The 22,197-nt window shown below is 40.1% G+C and overlaps 1 protein-coding gene across 7 annotated transcripts in view; it reads left to right on the top strand.

The window, feature by feature from the left end:
* Positions 1–22,197, top strand: part of BNC2 (basonuclin zinc finger protein 2) — a 417,670-nt gene that overhangs the window by 150,435 nt on the left and 245,038 nt on the right. The window contains exon 1 of one of the 7 annotated variants that reach the window (XM_007111987.4): positions 3,143–3,324. The exons of the other annotated variants lie outside the window; for them this stretch is intronic. Within the exon in view, the coding sequence (XP_007112049.1) occupies positions 3,322–3,324 (3 nt within the window). The 5' untranslated portion in view covers positions 3,143–3,321. Of the gene's footprint in view, positions 1–3,142; positions 3,325–22,197 lie in introns of those variants that run through there. 7 annotated transcript variants of the gene reach the window in all.

Here is a 22,197-nt window from a genome sequence, read left to right as displayed (position 1 = left end):
TGTGTGTGTGTGTGTGTGTGTGGTGGGGACGGGTTGGTGGCGGGACGACTAGGGGTGGTTGATTTAGCGAACCCCGTAGCTCCAAGTAGACGCTTGTTGAGAAGAATAGATTAACACGTGCTTGTTTGTGCTCATCTTAATAGGAGTTGGTGAGAAACATCTCACCTATTTTGCTTTCTAGAAGCTAAAAGGTAACTTAAAAAACTTTAAAATTTGTATTTCTAAGTGCCATTTAACACAGTAATGTTTTCTTTTGGTTAAAGGAAAATGAAAATCACTCATGGTTATCACAGATTTGATCATACACATGTACCCTCTAAAATGTTTATATTTCTGCAAAACTTTTGGATTTGTACAACTTTATGCAATTCAGTGAACTTATTGATATAACTTTCTTTTCTAGCAGGGTTTTTTGTGTGTGTGTGTGTGGTACGCGGGCCTCTCACTGCTGTGGCCTCTCCGGTTGCGGACCACAGGCTCCGGACACGCAGTCTCAGCGGCCATGGCTCACGGGCCCAGCCGCTCCGCGGCATGTGGGATCTTCCCGGACCGGGGCACGAACCCGTGTCCCCTGCATCGGCAGGTGGACTCTCAACCACTGCTCCACCAGGGAAGCCCTCTAGCAGGTTTTGGATGATTCTGATTCTTCTTATTTGTATTGCTACAATTTCCTATAAAGATATGACTTTCTCATGATGCATCACTGTACCATAGCAGTATTAAGATTACAAAATGGGTTGACAATTTTTTATTTAGAAATAAGGGATGGGTATTGCTTATTTTTAGCAATGTGTCTCAAAGTTCCAGAGGTCTTCAGAGGAACCGCATCACAGTTGAGAGGTTTAACATGCTGCATGTGCATGATCACAGACCTTCCCTCTTCTTTCTCTGGATATTGGGCCAAGATGCTTTGAGATCACTGTGTTGATTAACTTGATATGAGCAAAAAAATGTATCTGTCTGAACTTAAATAGAAATTATCCTCTGTAATTGTAATCTCATTGCTTTAAGTGGTGCTGTCTGCAGTTTTACTACATTTCCCTCTAGTAACATAAAAATTGGAATTTGAGTATACATTGGTAATAAGTCAGATGACTTGAAAAAATCAAATGTCTCTATTGTTGTTTCATATAGATTAAAATGACAGTTTGATTTCAGCATTTACATTTTGAAATGGAAATATTTCACATAGGATTTGATAATCTTTGCTTCACTGTTGGCTTGATTTCTCACTCCCAGTTCCCCAAGTCAGGTATAATTCCTTTTTTTTTTAAAAATTAATTGCTGTCCTCCTAGCTAGAATTAACATGGTTTGGGATTAGAATGACTCTTCAAGGCATGATAATTTCTGTTTAAAGGAAAGGAAAAAGAAGTCTTTTAACTGGGGCTTAAGACTAATTCCAGCTACTAAGGAGACAAAATTTATGCTAAAGGAGACAATTTGGCTTTATTTTCTATGTGCATGTTAACCTGATAGCGATCATCATTTTGGGTGTTCTCTTAGATGAAGTAAGATGTTCTTCAATTGTTGCAGGAAGGGGATGTGGCCTCATTCTAGGAGATTAAAGCTGGAACGCCTTCTGCCTTTTGCAGGGATAATCAGCTCACCTGGCTGTAGTTCAGGGTCAGGGCCAGAAGGAGGGACTTGCCACTTCTTAGAATGGCCTGTGACTAGAGTAGAGAGGATGAATTAGAAGACAAAATAGTAGGGCAAAGTTGAAAGTGAAAGTGCCCCGTATGAGACTAGTTAATGATGAGAAAAGGAAAAAAAAAACAAATCAGAAAAGTAGAAAAATCTGGAAGGCATACGTTAGTAGTGAGAGAGAAGTTGAGGATAAAGGAAGAAGGATGTTGGAGGGGCAAAATTACGGTATCTTGTAACTTCCAAAATTAATAAAAATCAATACTTTTGTGATCGGCTATAAAGGGCCAAATTGGCATCACAGCAGAGTTAAAAATTACTTTAAACAGTTAAAAACCTTTAATGTGATTTTCAATTTTTCATTTGTTGTACACACGTTTTTCCTTGTTCCTTAGTTTGTCGCTTCTGTTCCTTGGAAGGCAGACATCTCTGCACAAGTAATAAATCAATACATCTAGGGTTTAAAAAAAAAAAAACAACAAAAAGCTAATTTATTCCTTGATTGTTGTGTGATATTACTTTAACATGAAATGGTTAAGTGTGGATGTTTTAGAGTTCAACACCTTTGAGTTTTCCTCTAAAATTCTCCAGAGAAGTCAGAATAATTTCTGTTTTTGTATTTTGTAAGTCTAAATTAAATGTCACTTAAATGCGGAAGAACTGGCAGCTTTGATAAGTAGTCCCCAAAGCAAACCAGTTTGTCAGTAATCATGACCTAATTATGAATGCAAATGCAAAGTTTGTTTTTTAAAAAGTCTAAGACAAACAAAGGAAAAAGAGAAACAGACCCCTCTCCAGCACAAGGCAAAAGCCTCCCCACCTTCAACATGAGCCTTTCAATAGTAGCGCTAATAATAAGAGAGAACCTCTGGCGTTGGCCCAAGTCCTGTCGAGAGGGAGCCGCCAACGGCTAGCGCAGTGTGTGGCTCTGCAGAAGTGCCAGAGTGACACACGCATCACAAGCCGGTCACAATGCAAGGGGTCAGGGGTCACGTTCAAGAGTAGGGTGTTGCTGGGCCCTGCCAAGGAAGCAGAGGTGGCCCCTCTGTGCTCAGTGTGTGGGTCTGTGTACTCCTTTCCCGTCAAAGCTGGCCCGGGAGGGCCAAAAAAGCGGTTCCTTGGCAGGGTTTAATGGCAGGATGATGTAGTCTGTTGTGACTAGTGCATTCCTTTCAGGTTAAACTAGGGAAATGGCATTGTGTTAAAATTCCAAGTCGCATGAATGTTTTATTGCCACAGTGCATTTCGCCCTCTAGGGGAGTGTGTGTGGCGGCCTGTGAGGGCGGGGGGTGGGGGGGGCACTTAGAGACTCAGGAACTATCAGAAGAACACTTCCCTTGGAAAATTTTACCCACCAGCGTGAAGCTGATTTGCTGTGATGGTCACTTAGAAGGGTTTCGTTTTTTCCTAAACTGTGGCTGTTTTAAGTCTGGCCATCCGGACAATTACCAGCTGAAGAAAATACGGCAGGACACGTGCAGAGAGGTTGGGAGATAGAGAGGAGGAATGCGCCAGAAAGGAGCTGAGCTGCCTTCTTGTGTAAACTGCCCGAGAGCAGCGAGGGGCCCCTCCCTGCCCGGTCCCTGTCCCCCCTTCCCTGGGCTGTGCTTTGCTGTCAGCCCGAAGGCCAGGAGTGATCTGTGACCCTTGCACCACTGACGGGGAGGCCACTGCAGCTCATGGTACCGTATGTTACCAGTACTACTCCCTCATTCCTTCTCACTGGCTGCTTTGGGGTGTGTGGGTTTTTTTTTTTAAAAAAGCTTTTCTCTCATAACGGTTTATATTAGTCAGAGGGATACAATTTTGGAATGCAGAAGGTCCGAGAGTTTGAAACAAAACAGGATTAAGTATGGCACTGTTCTTCCCCCCTCCTTGGTGTTTAGAAGGGCGAAGCAGAACCATTCTAGTTCAGTTGCAGCCAAAGGTTTCCAGTGTGATTTAAAATCAGGAATTCTGGAAATAGGACAGTTTGAAAGATGCAGGTCATCTGGGCTGTGGATATTGTAAAGAGACTTTGTTGTGAAGCCCTGTGAGCATCTTTAGGGTTTGAGGACATGCTCAGGTTTTGCAGTTGTCTCAGATATAGCCATTTTGCAGATTGCCCTGACCCCTGTCCCTCTCCAGGGGCAACTCTAGCCTGCTCCTTCACTGTTCCACTTGTTTGAGGTATGGTTACTGAGGGTGTGTACGATTTGACTTGGGTTGTAATTTTGCATGTTACATGTAGCAGTCAGGATGGCTTCATGATTTGATCTGACTCAAGTTAATTTATTACAGATTAAAATGTGGATGTATGGAACGGCCTTCTGATTTTGCATTGGGACTTTATAGAATATTCATGCGTCTGACTTCTTCCCTGTGAATAAGAGACGTATGGATTATCTTGGGCTTACCTAAGTAAACATATCATCATAATTTGAATTTAGTTTTGAATTACCTGTTTCTCTTCACTTTCAAACCTTAATACTTTCTTTGATTTCATGCTCTTGTGATGAGTCATTTTTCTCTTCCTTAATAATGCATGTATAATATACATAGAGTTGCGTATGTGCGTGTGCCTGTGTGTACATGCACACTTTGATAACTGCCAAATGAACGCAAGGAAAAACTTTTTAGAGTTGTTAAGCCAGGATAGTTTTACATTGATAAATTTTTTTTGTTATGTAACAGAAATTTAAGTCAAGAATATACCACAAAAAAGTAAAGTGTGAGTGGGGCTATGTGCCATGTTTACAGAGTTTTTGGTACATGATTTAGGTATTTCTGTAAAACAATGGTTTTGTCAAGATAGACCTCGAGTTTAATCTGATTAGTGCTGTCCATAGATGGTTTATTATCTATAAACAGATAGATTCACATTGTTTATGGGAGGTCTTAAACCAACAAGCAGTCAACGCTATAGCAAAATCAAGATTTATGTGTGGACTTGGCACTTCAAATTTTTGATGGATTCATTAGCATTTCCTTTACATTCTAGAGAATACTCACTTTCAGAATTCTTTTTACTCTGTTGAATGTAATAAAGTGGTGATGGAAGTTTTCTTTTGATGATTCTTGTTTTTAGTTCCAAATTGTAAAGTGCACTTTTCAGAGGAATATTAAACTTACTTTGCGCTGGATTTTTATTCCCTTACAGCCAATTTCAAAGTTAATTCTTTTTCCTTAATAGTAGAAAAACTCGTCAGCAGTGCCAAATTGAGAAAAAAAAGTCTATCGTGTATGCTTAGATTATCTAAAAAAAAATTGTTATCCTGATTATGGAAGCAGTTTTTGATTATAAAAAGGATGTTGTGGTTGTATTCAAAACCTTTCCAATTTATTAAAATTTTCCCTTTATAATCCAAGTGGGAAAGAGTGGAAATACTCCAGTATCATGTCTCCTTAATATGAAAATTAAAGTTGACTTAGGATTTTTTCCCTGAAAAATCAAGCTTTCTTTAAAATGTTAATAATTATTCTTTCAGCATTTTTCTCTTCCCATTGTACCAGCCAGTATTGTTTGGCATTGCAGAACTCTGGTGGGAGTTGAGGGGTTTGGGGGAGTTAAAAGATCGGTCCCGAGTAGAGATTCTGTTGTTGTCACTTGTTAGTCTTGTGACCTTGGGTGAGTCACTTTATCCCTAACCTTTATTTTCTTCAGTGTTAAAATGGGGAAAAGAACACTTGAGAATTTGTCAGGAAGATGAAATGAGAAAACACCTGTGAAGCTCAGGTACATAGTAGGTGTTCAGTAAACTGTAGATCCTATTCTTTTGAGCTTGCCCTGTGGCAAGCTTCCTTTGGAAAGCTTCAATTTTTGTAAAAAAGGGGGTAAATTTTTAAAAAAGTTTTAATTTCTCCAGTTATCTGTAGGAAAGGAGGTATTAGGCATTGGCAGGCAAGTTTCTTTTTTTTCTTTTTTTTTTTTTTTTTTTTTTTGAGAATCACTTGTATCATCCGTTAGTCTTGTGTTTTTGCCACTCTGCAAAATTCTCACTGGGATGGCCTTCCTGGATGTCAGAGCGATGCTATTATTTCTGAGATATCAGTTATGGCTAATGATAGACTAGAAGCCAAGTTGGCAAATTCTGTTGAGTTCTGTTTACCTTTGTATCATCAGTTCTAATCACTTGCTTGAATCAAACCTTCCTGCTTTATGATACTCATTATCATTAGCACTTGGTAATAGAGCTAGAAGTTCCATTATACAGGCACCCTGGCCTCTATCCCTGGCTTTGTGAATATTCACTTGTATTCATGGAATCAGGGTCACACTGAAGCGAATAGTGTTTACACCTTTTAGTAGAATTAAAATAGTAGCAAGCAACTTACATGTGTATTGGGGTAATACTTTATCTTCATTTACAGTCTTGCACAATGCCTTAAATGTAGTTAACGGCTTGGGAAATATTTGTTGAGCAAAATGTGCTGCTTTTATTGTTTTAAAATCTGGATTATGTTTTTATCAAAAGTAATTGTGTTCTTATGAGTAGTACATTAATATTGTCATAGATGGTCTTTGATTAGCATTGTTATTTTGCCTAACATCTCATTTCTCTTAGCCAACACTAGTTTGAACATACTCCATCTTAGATCTAAAATAAATATTTGGCTTAGCGTTTACTTTCACCTGTTGCTAAGAGTAAAAGAATGAGGATTAAAAACTAATCATTTCATAGCTACCTCTTAGCTCACACAGTGTGCTAGGGGTGGTACCCACTTTGTCTTAGCTCTTGCAAAAGCATTCAGGGCAGGTAAAATTATTTTCATTTTACAGATGAGGAAATAAAGGTCTCAACCTGTATCCAGCAAGTTTGTCCCCCAAAGTCTTTGCTTTTTCCTCTCCCACATTCTTCATTCGTCTATAACTTAAGCCGGCTATTAAAAAAAAAAAAAAAAAAGAATAAAAGTTAGTTGTTGAACCTGCTGTTTTTTGTTTTTCCTTTCAAATTAAATTTTACAAGGAAGCCAACATGCAGGACTGATAAAAATTAGAGCTGCTCTAGATGAAAAGGTTCTAGCCGCAGAGTCCTATCTTTTAGGCTTCTAAGGGATCCGTGGAATAACTGCTTAGAAAACCATAGTCTAATGCCTCTACACCCCCAAGAAGGAGGCATAGCGTAACTCCTTAGTCTGGGAGTTAAAGGAGTTTGTTGATCATCTTGAATTTGGAGGTGCAATTATGGGGAATTCACAGGAAAGCCTAATCTCTGCCTAATTTGAGAAGAGGCTATACCTAAGAGAAAAATAGTGGGGGTAAATACCAATGTAAAAAAATATTTAATTTATCATTGTACAGCACATGTTAATTTTCACGGCACAGATTTTGTTTAATCCAGAGCAGTGAAGTAATTTTACTGTGGTAAGAGTCATAAAAAACCAAGTCACAGCTTTATGTTTAACAGAAGTCTGTGTCCACAAATGTATACAGACTCTACTTCACTTTGACAATATTAAAAAGTTGTGCTCTATATAATGCTATAGCATATCTGTAAAAGATGTACACATATACATACATGAATAAATGTAAGGATGGAGAATATGGGTAGATTTAACTCTGAGAAAATGTTTAAAAATCATACTGTCTTAAATAAATTGCTTATAAAACAAATAATTGACATGATAATTTTGTAATATTTTTATAAACCAGGAATTTCAAGTTTTTACATCTGCTACATTTATTTTGGGGTTTTGTATAGTGCTTCATTAGAAATACAATTTCTATTTATCAGCATGGGTGGAAGAGTATAGGCTTTCAAACCAGATGTATTTGCACTTGAATTTACCCCTTCTTTATGTGACTTTGGAAACTCACTTACTTCATTTATAAAATGAGGGTTAGAAATGGTAGCTGTGGGGCTTCCCTGGTGGCGCAGTGGTTGGGAGTCCGCCTGCCGATGCAGGGGACACGGGTTCGTGCCCCGATCCGGGAGGATCCCACGTGCCGCGGAGCGGCTGGGCCCGTGAGCCACGGCCGCTGGGCCTGCGCGTCCGGAGCCTGTGCTCCGCAACGGGAGAGGCCCCAACAGTGAGAGGCCCGCGTACCACCAAAAAAATAAAAAAATAAATAAATAAAAAAAAAAAAAAAAAAAAAAAAGAAATGGTAGCTGTGAAGTCCTGCACAGAGAGAGTGAGCTGTGTTGGCTGCTGTTAGCAATTTCTTCCTCTGTTGTTCCTGTTGTCATTAATTTGCAAGCTTTATGCAGTGTTCAGTTAGCATCTCTTTATCAGTGGTGGTACTGGGTTCTTAATAATTGATTGTATCATGTACACACTTAGCCTTTTCAGTTACCAGTTTAAAAAATACTTGTGTCAATCTTGCAGAAGCTTACTTCTGTTGAAGAAAATGAGAGTGGAGAAAAATCTCCCTTTTCTTACTCTTCACTGAGCATCAGTCATTGAGCAGCATAATTCTAAAATCTTATGTGGCTTTTGGGTACTTTATGAACCTTTTTATGGTAATCCAGAAGCAAGACACCGATTGAATTAATACATTTCCATCGAGGGACTGGTCTGTTAACCTCTTCCTTCTAACCCATGTATGCTTTTGTAAGGGGACTTTTACAGTCTGGTAAGGAGGCTGCCACATTTTGTGGGGATGCCGCTTTGTAGATGTGCAGGCTATTGGTGAATCTAAGAGCCTTTCTGTGTTTAAAACAAAGAAAAAGGTAAATTAGAAATGGTAACAACCAAACCAAAAACCCTGTTCTTTTTATAAAACGCAAATCCTAAACTTAACACGCTGACTTTAACTTTTAAAAGTTTTAAACTGATTTTTTTTTTTACAGCTCTTATAAAGGGTACATCTTTACGGTGAAGATCTCATTAAGAAAACTACAAAGAGTAAACACTATCTGAAAGGGTGCCACTAAGGAACCATTTAATTAACATCTTTTTAGTCATCTTTTTTCATTTACACATACATACGGATATATGGATAGATGCTAGTTATATAAAAGGATTATGGATCTCTGACTTTTTTTTTTTAACTCAACCTTATCATAGGTATCTTTTTTTTTTTTTTAAAGGGCTTCAAATGCTTGGCTTTTTTTTTTTTAATTAATTTATTTTTGGCTGTGTTGGGTCTTCATTTCTGTGCGAGGGCTTTCTCTAGTTGTGGCAAGCGGGGGCCACTCTTCATCGCGGTGTGCGGGCCTCTCACTATTGCGGCCTCTCTTGTTGCGGGGCACAGGCTCCAGACGCGCAGGCTCAGTAGTTGTGGCTCACGGGCCTAGTTGCTCCGCGGCATGTGGGATCTTCCCAGACCAGGGCTCGAACCTGTGTCCCCTGCATTAGCAGGCAGCTTCTCAACCACTGCGCCACCAGGGAAGCCCATAGATATCTTTCCATGTCTGTAAGTAAAGATAGCCATCGTAATTCATAATTTTTAATGGATTCTCAGTATATCATTGTACCATAATTTACTTAACAGTTTCTTGGTTTGTGGACGTTGAGGTTGCTGCCAGTTCTTTTCTTTCACAAAGAGTAGTGCTTCCATATGAACATTCTTGTTTGCACTTGTGTTCTTATTTACTAAAGGTGAATTGTTGAAAGTGATGTTCATGGGGAAAGGAGTATAATTTTGTATAGCTTAAAAACAGTGGTTGGCAAACCTTTTCTATAAAGGGCCAGATAGTAAATAGTTTAGGCAGCTGTGTGGTTTCTGTAACAACTATTCAATTCAGTCCTTGTAGCCGCAAGCAGCAGTAGACTGTATACATAAAGGAATAGGCACAGCTGTATTTCAATAAAACTTTATCTACAGATGTGGGCAGCAGGCAGTTGTCTCCTACTCCTGGCTTGAAACAAAGCAGAAACTGATGAGGGCTGGAAATCTACCCCCAGTTGTCTGTAAGCTGCTCTCATAGTATCTTAGAAATGTCTTCTTATCTCAGGGAAGTATAATGGGTTGATTACCTTCTTTCCAAGTATATGGCAATCAATACCTTTTTAAAAACCTTATTATAGGAGGTTTTCACACCTTCCCCTACTCTGAAGCCTAGTAAATTTTAAACTAAGAGGCTATATATGCCAGTGTATATTTGTTGACAACTTGTGGGGCAGAGAAATACCCCTAAAACTTAGATTTTAGAGGAGATGTTGTGCATTTTCTCACCTGTAGGAGATTGCTTTGATGGGGTAAGGTTCTCGAGGTATCCTGAAGTAAGCCAGAAGGAAAGTTAGCAACAGAAGTATCATTTCAGCAGAAATGTGCCACAGATCAACAGGGTGACATTGAATTAGTTACTGGACCTTTACAGGCTAAATTACACTCAGAAGACTGCTCTGTGCATAAATAGCAACCTCCTTGCATCTTGAATTTTTATAAAATAGGAATTATTGGCCCCTAACCGCCCTAAGGGTATTTCTTGAGGATCAGATGGAATAATGATATAGTTAAAAATCACTCTATTTGTAACATTGGGTCACTGGTGCCACTGTGACTTTTAAGAGATTTATTTATTATTTATTTTGCATGCATTTGTTGAGTATCTGCTGTATGTAAAGCTGTTTGGTAGGTGCTGTGGGGAGAAACAAAGGGAGAAGCAAGTTAGTTCTTGCCCTTAAAGAGGAAATCATGTAGTGTATTTAAAGTCTACGGTTGTATAGTGCTGACGGGCCTAACAGTGGTAGAATGCTGGGAAGGAGGTCTCTTCTGCCCGGGGGTATCAGGAAACTCTGTGGAAGGAGTGGCATCTAGAAATACAGAGATGTTCAAAAGTTTAGTGCAGGAGAGGGTATTCCAAAAAAAGAGCAGTATGAGAACTATGTCAAATTGGGAAAGCCCAAAGCAGTAAGCAAGAGACGTTAAGTAGTCTAATTAGACTCTGTTAAGCATTTGTCATGAAGGAGGAGGAGAGATGAAGCTGGAAAGGGCAGGGCAGAGCTAGGTTGTAGAGGGCCTGGATGGAACTTCGTTAATTGGTAATTTGTGGGGAACTCTAAACATCGTCTAGGAGAACATGTTTGACAGTTGGAGGGGTGGTATGTGGCCCTGGTTGACAAGTGTGGAACGATAAAGTTGGGGTTATCAATCACGTAAGGGTTATGGCAAAGGTCTGAGCATGCTCTTGTTAGAAATGATCTAGGAGAGAAATGATCTGGAAGGTGTGTGGGAGGACAGCTGAGGGGATGGGAAGGGAAAAATAGACAGGCTTTCAGAGTTTATTGGGTTTGGGAAATAAGCAGAAGGCTTTTAATCATGATCTATGGTTCTGAGTCTTTGTTAATGGGATTCTGGTGATAATAATGAAAAAAAAAAAAAACCAAAAAAACAAAAAAAAACCAAGTCAGGGTAGAGCTGTAGTAAAGAAAGGATAGCAGTGAACCCATATGCTTTGCTTGTTTAGCTCGAAGTGTTAACTGGATACTTGGACATTTCTAGTGGGAGCTTGAGAGTGCGGGACTAGAACTCAAATGAGAGGTAAGGAATAGGGATTGGGGAGCATTGTTCTCATACAGGTGGCAGATGAAACCAGGGAAGAGCATCACATCTAAAAGGAGCATGTAGAGAGAAAATGGTATTTTATAGCATTTCTTATCATGATAAGTCATTGACATAAATAGCTCTATCTTTATTTGAGACTACTAATATCAAAAACACACAAAATGGAAAACCATGTGTTTTATCATGTATAAAGTGTTCTGTTGTCTACTAAGCCTCTTTTAGATTCTAAAGCCACTAGATTTCAGGAGTAAAGTATGTTCAGTTTGAAGAAATACCTTGTAAGATCCCCCAGGACAGTATAAGGAAGTCTCTTTTACTTTATCTTCTCACTACTTCCTGAGACCCTCAGTAACAGAGAGATGCCATTGGTGGGAGAGGTTTAGGTTCACTTGTTACCTGTCTGGTACAGAATTCTGTGTACAGCTTTTTACCTTCCCTAGATCTCACCCCAGTTGATCTAGGGTTGGGAAGCGGGTGGGGTGGGTAGCGGGAGGGTGGGTCTTCCAAAGAAATCAACCTCATGTGCTTTTGTGCATTTTCTCTTTTTAGTCTGGGGTCCTCAGCAAGTTTGGAGGGGCGATTGTGCAATGCACAGTATGACTTATGTTTGAGTTGGGAAAGTTTTTATTGTAGGGAACAGTAGGGGTGAATCTGCCTCCTCATTTCCTTTCTTCTCTTATCATTACCTATGTTCAAGCTTTGCATGCAGAGACAAGCATGTTGCTTCATTGATCTTGGGCATACTGCACTGTGCGCTTTGGCAGTGTGGTGATGGCTCCCTGCCAGCTCTCCTGGTTACGGTACCCCAGAATTCCACTGGTCTGTTGGTACCATTTGTGGCCTGCATTCAGTCTCACTCTTCATAATAAATCTAACCCACGTCAAATGGGGCAGAGGCTAGTCCAGAGGAATCTGCTTCTCTAGACAACCGCCGTGCGTTAAATCTAGTTTAACTGCTCCTTGTATGGCAACTTAAACTTTTTTTTTTTTTCCATAATAGGTTTAATGTAGGTGGTTCAAGAGGTAACATGGGATGTTGAGTTTTGGGAGGGTAATATTTGTTCTCACTGTCTGGAGTGTGACACATTCTTCTACCATGTTTCATTCCTCAAACTCCCTTTTCTGCTTTCTCACGTATACCTTTTTCATTCCTTTTCAGTGGTGTGAAATTTAGGGTGGGAAAAACAACCCCATTGATTTGTCCCATTTTATGCCTTTGATGAAGTAAGATCAAGTGAAATGCACTTGTTTTCTTCCAAAGTGAACTGCTTTCTAAAAAATGCCACCCCCTCAAAAAAAAATTCTTGGTGATCATGACTTGAAATTTGTCTCTTTCCCCTCATTAGAGATAGTTAAATTCATCCTCATTCTTTTTTTAAAAAAATTAATTAATTAATTAATTAGGCTGTGCAGGTCTTTTTAGTTGCAGCACTCGGGATCTTCGTTTGCAGCTTGCGGGACCTTTTTTTTTTTTTTTTTTTTTTTTTTAGTTGCGGCATGCAGGATCTAGTTCCCTGATCAGGGATCAAACCCAGGCCCCCTTTATTGGGAGCGTGGAATCTTAACTGTTGGACCACCAGGAAAGTCCCAAATTCATCCTCATTCTTGATCTCTGTGAAGAATCAGGGAGACAAGCTGAGTGGAGCAAACCCAGTGGCTGAGTTCAAGGTGACATGGGTCCTTTTAAAGTGCTTTTTAGTTTGAATGCTAAAGCTATTGTCTGTCCCCAAATTTTTTCCTTCTCATTTTTGCACCATCTGTGGAGTTGCCCCTACCACTGCTCCTAAGGCGGCTTGCTCACTTGGGCTTTTTCTTGACATGCCGACTCTTCTTCACAGAGTGAGATTCTGGGAGATCCTGGATCTTATGCCCTGATGTTTGCTTCTTTGTTCTTCCTTCTTCCCTTGTTGTTTCCCTCCCCCACCCCCAGACATATCTCTTCTAAAACTAAGTTATCATCTAGAAAACTTTTGTCTTCCCAGTTCTTTTTTGATTTTCAAGTTTATTTAGGCCAGTGGTTCTCAAACTTTCATGCTTATCAGCATCACCTGGAGGGCTTGTAAAAACACCTGGCTGGGCTCTACCCCGCAGGGGGTCTGTCACAGGTAGGTCTCAGGTGGGGCTACAAATGCATTTCAGGCGAGTTCCCAGGTGATGCTAATAATGTTCCTGGGCTGAGAATACACCTTGAACCACTGACCTAGACTGTTGGTTGTCTATCAGTTTGCTGTCTAGTTTTGGGTTATTTTTTTTCCAAAAGGGTAGGGCTTCTTCAGACTTTATTCACAAGCTCCCTGGAAACTCCTTACTTTTTCATCTTTATTTATTTTTTACTGTAGTTAATTTACAGTGTTTCAGGTGTACAGCAGAGTGATTCAGTTATACACACACACACACACACACACACACACACATTGATTTTCACATTCTTTCCATTATAGATTATTACAAGATATTGAACATAGTTCCATTTGCTATACAGAGGGTCATTGTTGTTTGTCTATTTTATGTATAGTCGTGTGTATTGGAAACTCCTTACTTTTAATTCATAGGTCAAGCCACTAGCATTTTCGAGAGAGAACTCAGAAAATTGCCTATGTTTTCATTGGGAAAGCCTTGGCTGGGGCAGGAGTGGCAGGGAGTGAAATGTATCTCTTCTTACTACTTCCCCCAGAGAAGACTTCTGTGGTCATTCTCTCAGAGCCCAGACACATCTTCATAGTCTTCGTCAACACAGTGTTCTAGGAAGCCGTCTACAGGTTGATGGAGCTGGCCCCTAATTGAGACCAATTGAATAGGTATGATTTTCAGTTTCCCTAATTGCTTATATTATTCCTTTGACACTTGAGTTTGCTTCCACTCCCCCTCCACCAAATTCCTTCCCTCACTGTCTCAAACTTCTCAGCCCTGATGGGAATGGTATGCTGGGGGTCAGAGGGAGATATCTGGGGAAGTATCATTACCTATGCTGTGTACCTACAGCCTGCTTAGTTAGGTGTTTTACCTGTGTCATCTCCTTCAACCTTGCCAACCCTACACAGTAAATATATTTACTCCCATTTTACAGATGCAGCAAATAAAGCTCTGAATTGGTAATTAACTGACCAACTTCACAAGGTACTGCAGCTGGGGTTAAAACAGAGGTTTCACTCCAAAGCCAGGGCTCGTTGCATATTACCTGCCTTTAGGGTAGTTGGAGGTGAGACTTGAGGGCAGAAAGAAAGTTTATCTGGGCATATATGTACATACATATATTTGAAATTTCACTTAATGTCAGTTATCAGACTTGGCGATGTTTATGCCCATGAGCAACAACCTGGGGTCTTCAATTTCCAATGTACTGAATGACGAGAACGACTGTAAACCAGTTGAAAATAATCTCATTTTGTACTTTCCTTTCTTGAGTATAAAGTCCATCCATGGCATAGGTGGAAATAACTTCATCCTCATTTTCTTCAGCGCTAAAACCCACGTAAAACAAGAAGTGGAGAAATAGGTGAACTCTGTCAAATGGTAGGAGACTTTTCTAGTAAAACACTAGCATGGTAGTTCAGAGGACTACGTCTTCATTTCAGTTCTGTCCAACTTATCAAATGTGGAGGGGAGACCATAGTGATAGGCCTCAGTTTTCTTATTTAAAAATAAAAAGAGTGTGGTGGAAATTTCCTCCCCACCCCTTACTTGTCTGATAGGGGAATTAATAAATATTTTGTGTAAAGCCCTTTGAGGCTCTGTAAGAAAGATGCTGTGTAATTTTAGCATTATTCATGGTCCATCAGGCTCCTCAGGGTGTCACTGGGGAAGAGAGATTTTTATCTTTTATCCTGCCTTTCACAGTATAAAAACAAGGTATTTTTGTTGTTGTTTGTGGCTTTGAAAATCTCCTGTAATTGTACCTGCAGTGGTTGCTCCCATCACAGGGCCAGGGCCCTAGCTCCCCCAAGAGGACCAGCCCTCGAGGCAGAAAGAGACTGAACCTCACTTAGTTCCTGGCTCCTGTGAGGATGCTTTGCAACCCACCCCCACCCAGTAGTCTTCTGTGTCTGTCAGCCTGTTGAGTGGCAGAATCCCATCCTTAACCCTTTTCTGTTCTCTCTTCTCTCATCCTGATCCTGTAGTTCATTGCTCTGGGATGGCTCAGAGGGGACTGTCCACTGTCCTATTCAGTTCTGTAACATCTTGTTCATCGTTCTCACCTTCCAACACCCTGCCTCATCTAAGCCCTCTGTAAGAACCAGCATATCTGGCCATTCTGTATTGGCAGCTGCATAAATACTGTTTTGACTCAGCAGTTCCTTTCTGATCATGAAGTGGTGTTTTTCATTCTTAAGCTTTAGGTTCTGTATATGTGGCCCTTCTGCGGCTAAGGCCTGGGGCTCCATGGTTGGGAAGGCTTAGGCCTGGAATGTTGTCTTTAGTTAAATCGTCACCTGAAAAATGAAGATAGACATTATCTGCACATCCAGCAACTTAGCTCACCTTATTTTTCTATTTATTCCTCTCACTTATTTGCTGCACTGCATTTAACATACATCCCTGTCTTTACAGTGTTGGGTAATTAATTTATTTCTTTATCTGCTCTTTGTCACAAGTGCTCCTGGCTAGCTTATTTTCAAATCCATTTCACTGAATGGTCTTCCTGAATTCTTTGCATTATCTGAGTATTTCCTCTTGTTGCTTGGTATCATCTAACCACTGACATGAGGCTGTTATTGCTTTTCTCTGGCTTAGAATGTAACAGAGCTTGTACCCAGCCATGTCCCTGAGTCCTCTCATGGGACTCTTTTGGGGTTATTCTCTCCCTCTCTCTATTTTTAAAAGCCAATTCTCTGTCTCCATTCTTTTCTAAGTTCTCCTTGGGTTCAGATCCTTTCCCTCATACCTTCACTGCTAGACGGAAGCCACCAAAACACATACACTTCAGAACTGCTCTGGGCTTATGGCCAGCTTCACCAAAGAGTTGAGATGGCATGGAAGTTAGTTAATTTATTTAGGCTCTGACTTTTTATAGTGCTTATCAGGCAAATGCCTGCCTGAATGTTTAATGTTTAAAAATAAAATTAAAGTTCAAATGGGCCCTGGCTTTGCAAGAAGCACCCCAGATTCTATAAGACCTTTTCTTGGTAACATGTTTCTTTTCCCAAGTTATCACTTCTGCCTCTCTTTCCTTCTTCATTTGTTGCTTTCCTTACACCCATCTTCTTCAAGTATTTTGAACGGTAGCTTCCATTAACAATGTAGAGGTTTTTATGTCTTCTTTTCAGAAATCTGGTCCCTAACAGTCTTTATGTATGATCTCAGTAAACAAAGAACGTGTGTGCGCGCGCGCGCGCGTGTGTGTGTGTGTAGGAAGCCTGCCATGTTTCCTCCCTGCCCCACAGAAAATATGTTTTCTGGAAGCCCTTTTGACACTGAAGTGAATGCCCACTGGCCCTCCCTTGTTGAATTCTCCTGAGAGGAGAGAGAGAGAGAGGCCTTTATGCTTGTTGTCATATCTTTTGTTTCTGCTGATTATACACAAAGTAAGTTGTAAATAGCTCTCTCGCACACGGTGATTCCTTTGAGGTCTCTACAGGAGAGTAGATATGCACTCAGCTCCAGCTTCCCTGGGGATTCTAGAGGGTCCCTTTCAAGTCCTCTTACTTCCTGTTATAGCACCAGCCGAATGAAATTTAGATGAGTTCTAGACAATTACCATCTCATAATGAAAACTGCAGCCTACTGTTTAGAAATACAAGCTGATCAGTTTAGTTTTTTTCTTTGTTTTTAAATTAAATGTTTTTATTACTTTAAGAGTAAAGTATACAAAGATGCAACAAAGAATAAAAAGATAAAATGTCCCCTTAGTCCTACTACGTTTCAGAGATCAAAATCACTGTGAACATTTTATGAAAATCACGGTAGAACTTTGTTTTAAAGTATGATGTTGAAATGCACACTAAACACTAGCATGAAGACAAGAGGATAAAATTGGAATTCTCCAAATCAGTTTGAATTTTCAATTCCATTGAAAACAGAAGGTACACATCCTATTTTAGTATCTGAATTTAAAATGGAGGGCTTCCCTGGTGGCGCAGTGGTTGAGAATCCGCCTGCCGATGCAGGGGACACGGGTTCGTGCCCCGGTCTGGGAAGATCCCACATGCCGCGGAGCGACTGGGCCCGTGAGCCATGGCCGCTGAGCCTGTGCGTCCGGAGGCTGTGCTCCGCAACGGGAGAGGCCACAACAATGAGAGGCCCGCGTATCACAAAAAAAATAAATAAATAAAAAATAAAATAAAATAGAGTAATAATGAGTTAAAGGGAATTCCCTGGCTGTCCAGTGTTTAGGACTCTGCACTTCCACTTCAGGGGGCACGGGTTCGATCCCTGGTTGGGGAACTAAGATCCTGCATGCCGTGGGGCATGGCCAAAAAATTTTTAGGTCTGCTGTTTCTGTCAGGCATTTTTTGATTGCTTATAGATAGTTGGCTGACTGCTAAGGCTTCTGAATCAAAAGGCCTAATTGTCTAGGTGTGCTGCATTATACCTAGTTAGATTATCAAGCTTTTATATCCTGTGTATTTTCCTTGGGACATTTTGATGAACTGGAAACAGATATAGCTTGCCTTTCCCTCATACTTTTTCTCTGTCTGATAATTGATGACTCTAATTGTGGTGGGTGAGGTAGGGGGAGTGTTGTTAGATGGTGAACTCATGAGTGAAACCATGTGGATTTTGGTTCAAATCTCAATTTTCTCATCTTTAAGGAAGTCCGTTTTCACAGATCAGAAGGATTTTCTTTTCTGCTCAGAAATCCTAGGATTCTAAGATGGAGAGCACTCTTCGCTTTCCTCCTAGTTCCTTTTTGTGATTTGGATAGCTGAAACATTCCAGTAGCCTGGCACAGTTTCCTTCCAACTTACTCACAGACCTTTTTGTTTTCTCTCAGCAACTGTGTATTTCTAAGTGTTTGAGGTTGTAATTGAGTGTAATTGTAGTTGTTTAACTTTCTCCATTCCTCTTGAGAGTGTTTATGAAATGCCTTCTGTGAGGGTAAAAAGGAACTAGAAACTTGGTCTTTGTGACATGGTCAACTAATATTAAGGTAAGTGGCAATTGTTTTGCATACATGAAATAAAGTATTATTTACACTTAATCTGCAACATATGCATTCTGGCTTACCTGCTGTAATCAGTTAAGTAGTCACGTTTATTAAGGTTTTATAGGGAACTTTGGGGGGGGTTTTGATATGGAATATTCTAAGTAATTTTTCCCCAATTCTTCTCTTGCACCCTAGGGAGAATTACTGTTGCACAACTCATTGGTGCCCTCACCATGTGTCAGTGTGGGGTGGGATCAGCATTGTTCTGTGGGTGACACAACACAGATGCAGTGTCTCTATTCCTCTCCATGACCCGTTTCTTTCTCATTTCTCAAGTTAGAGGAGAAATCCCCTTTAACCTTGCTGATGTTATCCCAGACCAAAGAGACGAGTAGTAGGTCTTGATTTCTTGTGACACTTTCTTCATTTCCTTTAATTGTCTTCTTCGTAATTTCTTTCATATGAAACATCAACAAATGCCTCTAGAATGGATGTTACTAAAAGCAACTATTACATGTTTTTCCTTAACCTCTTTGAAATATGTTCTCGCTCTTTCTCATTTCTTAAGTTTGGGCTTTGTAATTTTCTAGCATGTGCCCCTGAGCTAGTTATTTACCTACTCTAAAGCTCCCCCATTCTTGTGAAATGGAAATGCTCATATCCCATAAGATGGTTGAAAGGAAAAAAAGGGTTAATCTCGATGTAAGGTACCCACATGGTGACTGGCACAATGCAAGTGCTGGTAAATGCAACCTCCTTTTCCTTTCCTTCTCAGGCTCCAAATGAAGAAATTTGTGGGTAAAGAGTGGTTAATTTCAAAGACAGCTGATATTCTGTTGATGTCATTTTATGGAAATAGGCAGGAAGAAAGAATAAGGCACTTGAAAAGAATAGGAAAGTTGGACCTAAAAATGTTTGAAGAGTTGACTTTTAAAAAAATATATATGTTATATTCACTAGTAAACTTGCAAATGGAGTTTATTGAAAATTGTTTAAATCTGGAGAAGTGAACAGATTCGTGGGTCAAAAGAAAGAAGGAAATACCTTCTAAGACAGCATGCTTGGCTGAAAACTGATCTCTGAACAAAGAAAATTGATTGGCGCAGATGATCCCATTGGAGTTAAAAAAAATAAATAAAACAAAATACCAAAGGAGGGCTTTGAGAGGGAAAGAAGATACAGGTGAGATGAAACTGATTGATGGATTGAGATTCTGATACACATAGATAGTTGTATGATTAATGAAGGTTGTATGTGTTTGGAAATACTGAGTAGAGATTTAGAGAAGAATTTAAAAAGCAGAAAACAGGTTTCAATGGAATCTAAATTCTCTTTATCTTAAAAATTTTTAAATGAAGTAAGCATGTGACTAATAAGTAGGTAATATTTCAGGATGAGAGTAACTAATTGTAATAGGTAGCTTAGTTTTGAAAGGGAATCTTAGCGGCTTTCATTGTGGAATTCTAGATACAGAGAAACATTGACTAAATCATAGCTTTTTTTGTTATTTTTAGTGTTAGAGCAGACGTAAAATGAGCCTCTTAAATGTAGCTTAAATACAGTAAGTAAATAATACATGTTTATAAATAAATACTAGCCCATGCCAGGAACAGAAGAAAAAGTTTTTGAACTGGTATTTTAAGTGTGCAAAGGAACTTTAGGCATTATAGAATGCAGTTTTCTTAATTCCCACTTAAGAAAATGAAAAGAGAAAAAAAGTCACCAATTTCAAGCAGAGATTCTGTTTCTTTTTCCCTTCCCTCATTTCCTCCCTTCCTTCCTTTTGACTTTCCTTCTTCTCTCCTCCTCCTTCTACAGTCCACGGATATTAAGTGCCTGCTTTGTGCTACATGCTGTGGATACAAAGGGCAATAAAATTTATGTGGATTTTTTCTTTTTAGAATTTACCTTTTGGTAGTTAATAAACTTGGGTGTGTGGTATTTACAATATATTTGACCTACTGAGTGTCAAAAACCTGTGAAGCCGTGATGGAAGCCATTCTGTTTCAGAACTGCAGTTGGGATGTCCCTGCTTCTGCCTGGGTCAAGTGTGTTTGTGTGCAGTTTTCAGCAGCCTCCACAGCCAGCATCTAACTTGGCCGCATTCCCCCAGGTTCCAGTGGCATGTGCTGGCAGAGTGCTGGGTGCAGACTTCTGCCCAAACCTGGAGGAGCCAGACCAGAGGCTGGAAGTCCAGGTTGGAGTCTTACTGTTTTATCAGTTGGGGGTGGTGTGACAGTAACAGTGGTCTCTGAAGGCCGTGCAGATACATCAGATGCCATCAGGAGACAGGCAACTGCTGAGACAGGTATAACAGAGGGCCCAGTGTAGCATCTGTGCAGCAAAAAGTCCTTTTCAGGATAAGTTGTATGTAACTAGAGATCATTCATTTACTCATTCAAGAAATCAAGACTTAGTATGTACTGCAGTGAATAAGAACTTGCTTTCTGAAGGCTGGCTACCTAGGTTGGCACAGTTGCTGTGAGATCTTTGGCAAGTCACTCAACCTAACTGGGCTTTTAGCTTTCTCATCTATGAAATGGAGATTTCCCACACTATGAGGATTAAATGTTCTAACACATGTCTAACAGTTAGCACAGGACCTGGCATGTAACAGGCACTCAGGAAATCTTAGCTCCCATCTTTTCAAATCATCATTATCAAGTGCTAAGAATGATGCTAGGCTCTGGGGACACCTGGGGAGCCAGTCATGTTTCCTGCATTGTGGTCTCCCAGCTCAGGAGAACGGAAGCCGTTCAGCTGGATGCTGTATTAGAAAAATAGGACTTAATGATAAGTAGCTTCCTTCTTCATGGATTGGGAGATATGTCCTCTGGTGTAATATTAAGTTTATTTACAAAGCACATTTTTCATGAAAGTATTGACTTGGAATTCGTTGTGTGGTCTTGAGAAATTAGAAACGGTATGGTGTATTGCAGGTTAAAAATATAAATATGACATCCTGGTCAAAGGCCTATCTCCACTTCCAGGTACCTGTTAATAGTTATGGAAAGTGTGTGCCAATGATGCAAAGATGCAGGCTGAAGTTTCAATGTGGGTGGCACCCCCTTGCATGGGCAAACCCATACTATTGTTTAGGGCCTCTATTTGGCGTCATTTTCTAAATTTTTAAGACTTAGGGGATGAGCATAGTGAGCTCAGTGTTAAAACATTTTTTTTTTTTTTTTTTTTTTTTTTACTGATTTAGACACCCCAAATGAGAAAAGAGAATAGTTTAAAAAACTGACTTCACAGTGGGCGTGATGGCAGAAGTGGTGGTTGGAGGAGGTTTCAGTTTTTATGATACTCTGAAGGGGACACCATCTCTTGCGCACCTGCTCTTGGCCTAGGGAAGACCACCTGAGCTCAGCGGTGCCACAAGCTGGTACTGTCTGGGTGACATATGGCTATGATACAACAGAAAAGCAGGTGTGGCACGTATGAGACATGATCATGCGTTTCCCAGTTTTAGAAAGCGCACAGCTTGTGTGTGACACATATATGCAGAGTGATGGAAGACTTTTTGTGAAGAGTAGTCTGATCCTTGACCCCTTCGGGCAGGACGAGTGATGTTCTTCAGACACGTCACCTGGAATGGTCTGTCATGGGTGGTTGTTGGATAATCTGTTTTTGAACCTTGAGTTATGGAGCAAAGAGCGATGGGTTTTGCAGATGTGGGTGCGTGAAATAAAACTGAAAGAGACCAGTGGAGCACTTTACTTCGACATACCAAGGGAGAAAATGTATATTTACACGTTGAAGTGAAACTGTGGTTGTAGGTAGCTAAACAGATTGTGGAGTTGAAAATTCAGCGAGGGCCTTGCAAAGAAGACCAAGTTACTGGGCAAAGAAAAGAAAGTGCTCATTTTATTGGATTCCTCACATTGCAACAGCATTTTGGTGGACTGAGTGGAAAAGATGAATATGTGAAAAGATAGTCAACTACAAAGCTTTGGTGAATTAATTGGGACCCACTTGAACCATTTCTTTCTCTCTTTTCTCCTCTTCTTTTCTAATTATGGCTTCCATACATTTTAATAA

The sequence above is a fragment of the Physeter macrocephalus genome, chromosome 9 (assembly GCF_002837175.3).
Source record: "Physeter macrocephalus isolate SW-GA chromosome 9, ASM283717v5, whole genome shotgun sequence".
In the NCBI taxonomy this organism is placed as follows: Eukaryota; Metazoa; Chordata; class Mammalia; order Artiodactyla; family Physeteridae; genus Physeter; species Physeter macrocephalus.
This window is presented reverse-complemented; position numbering and strand designations above follow the sequence as displayed.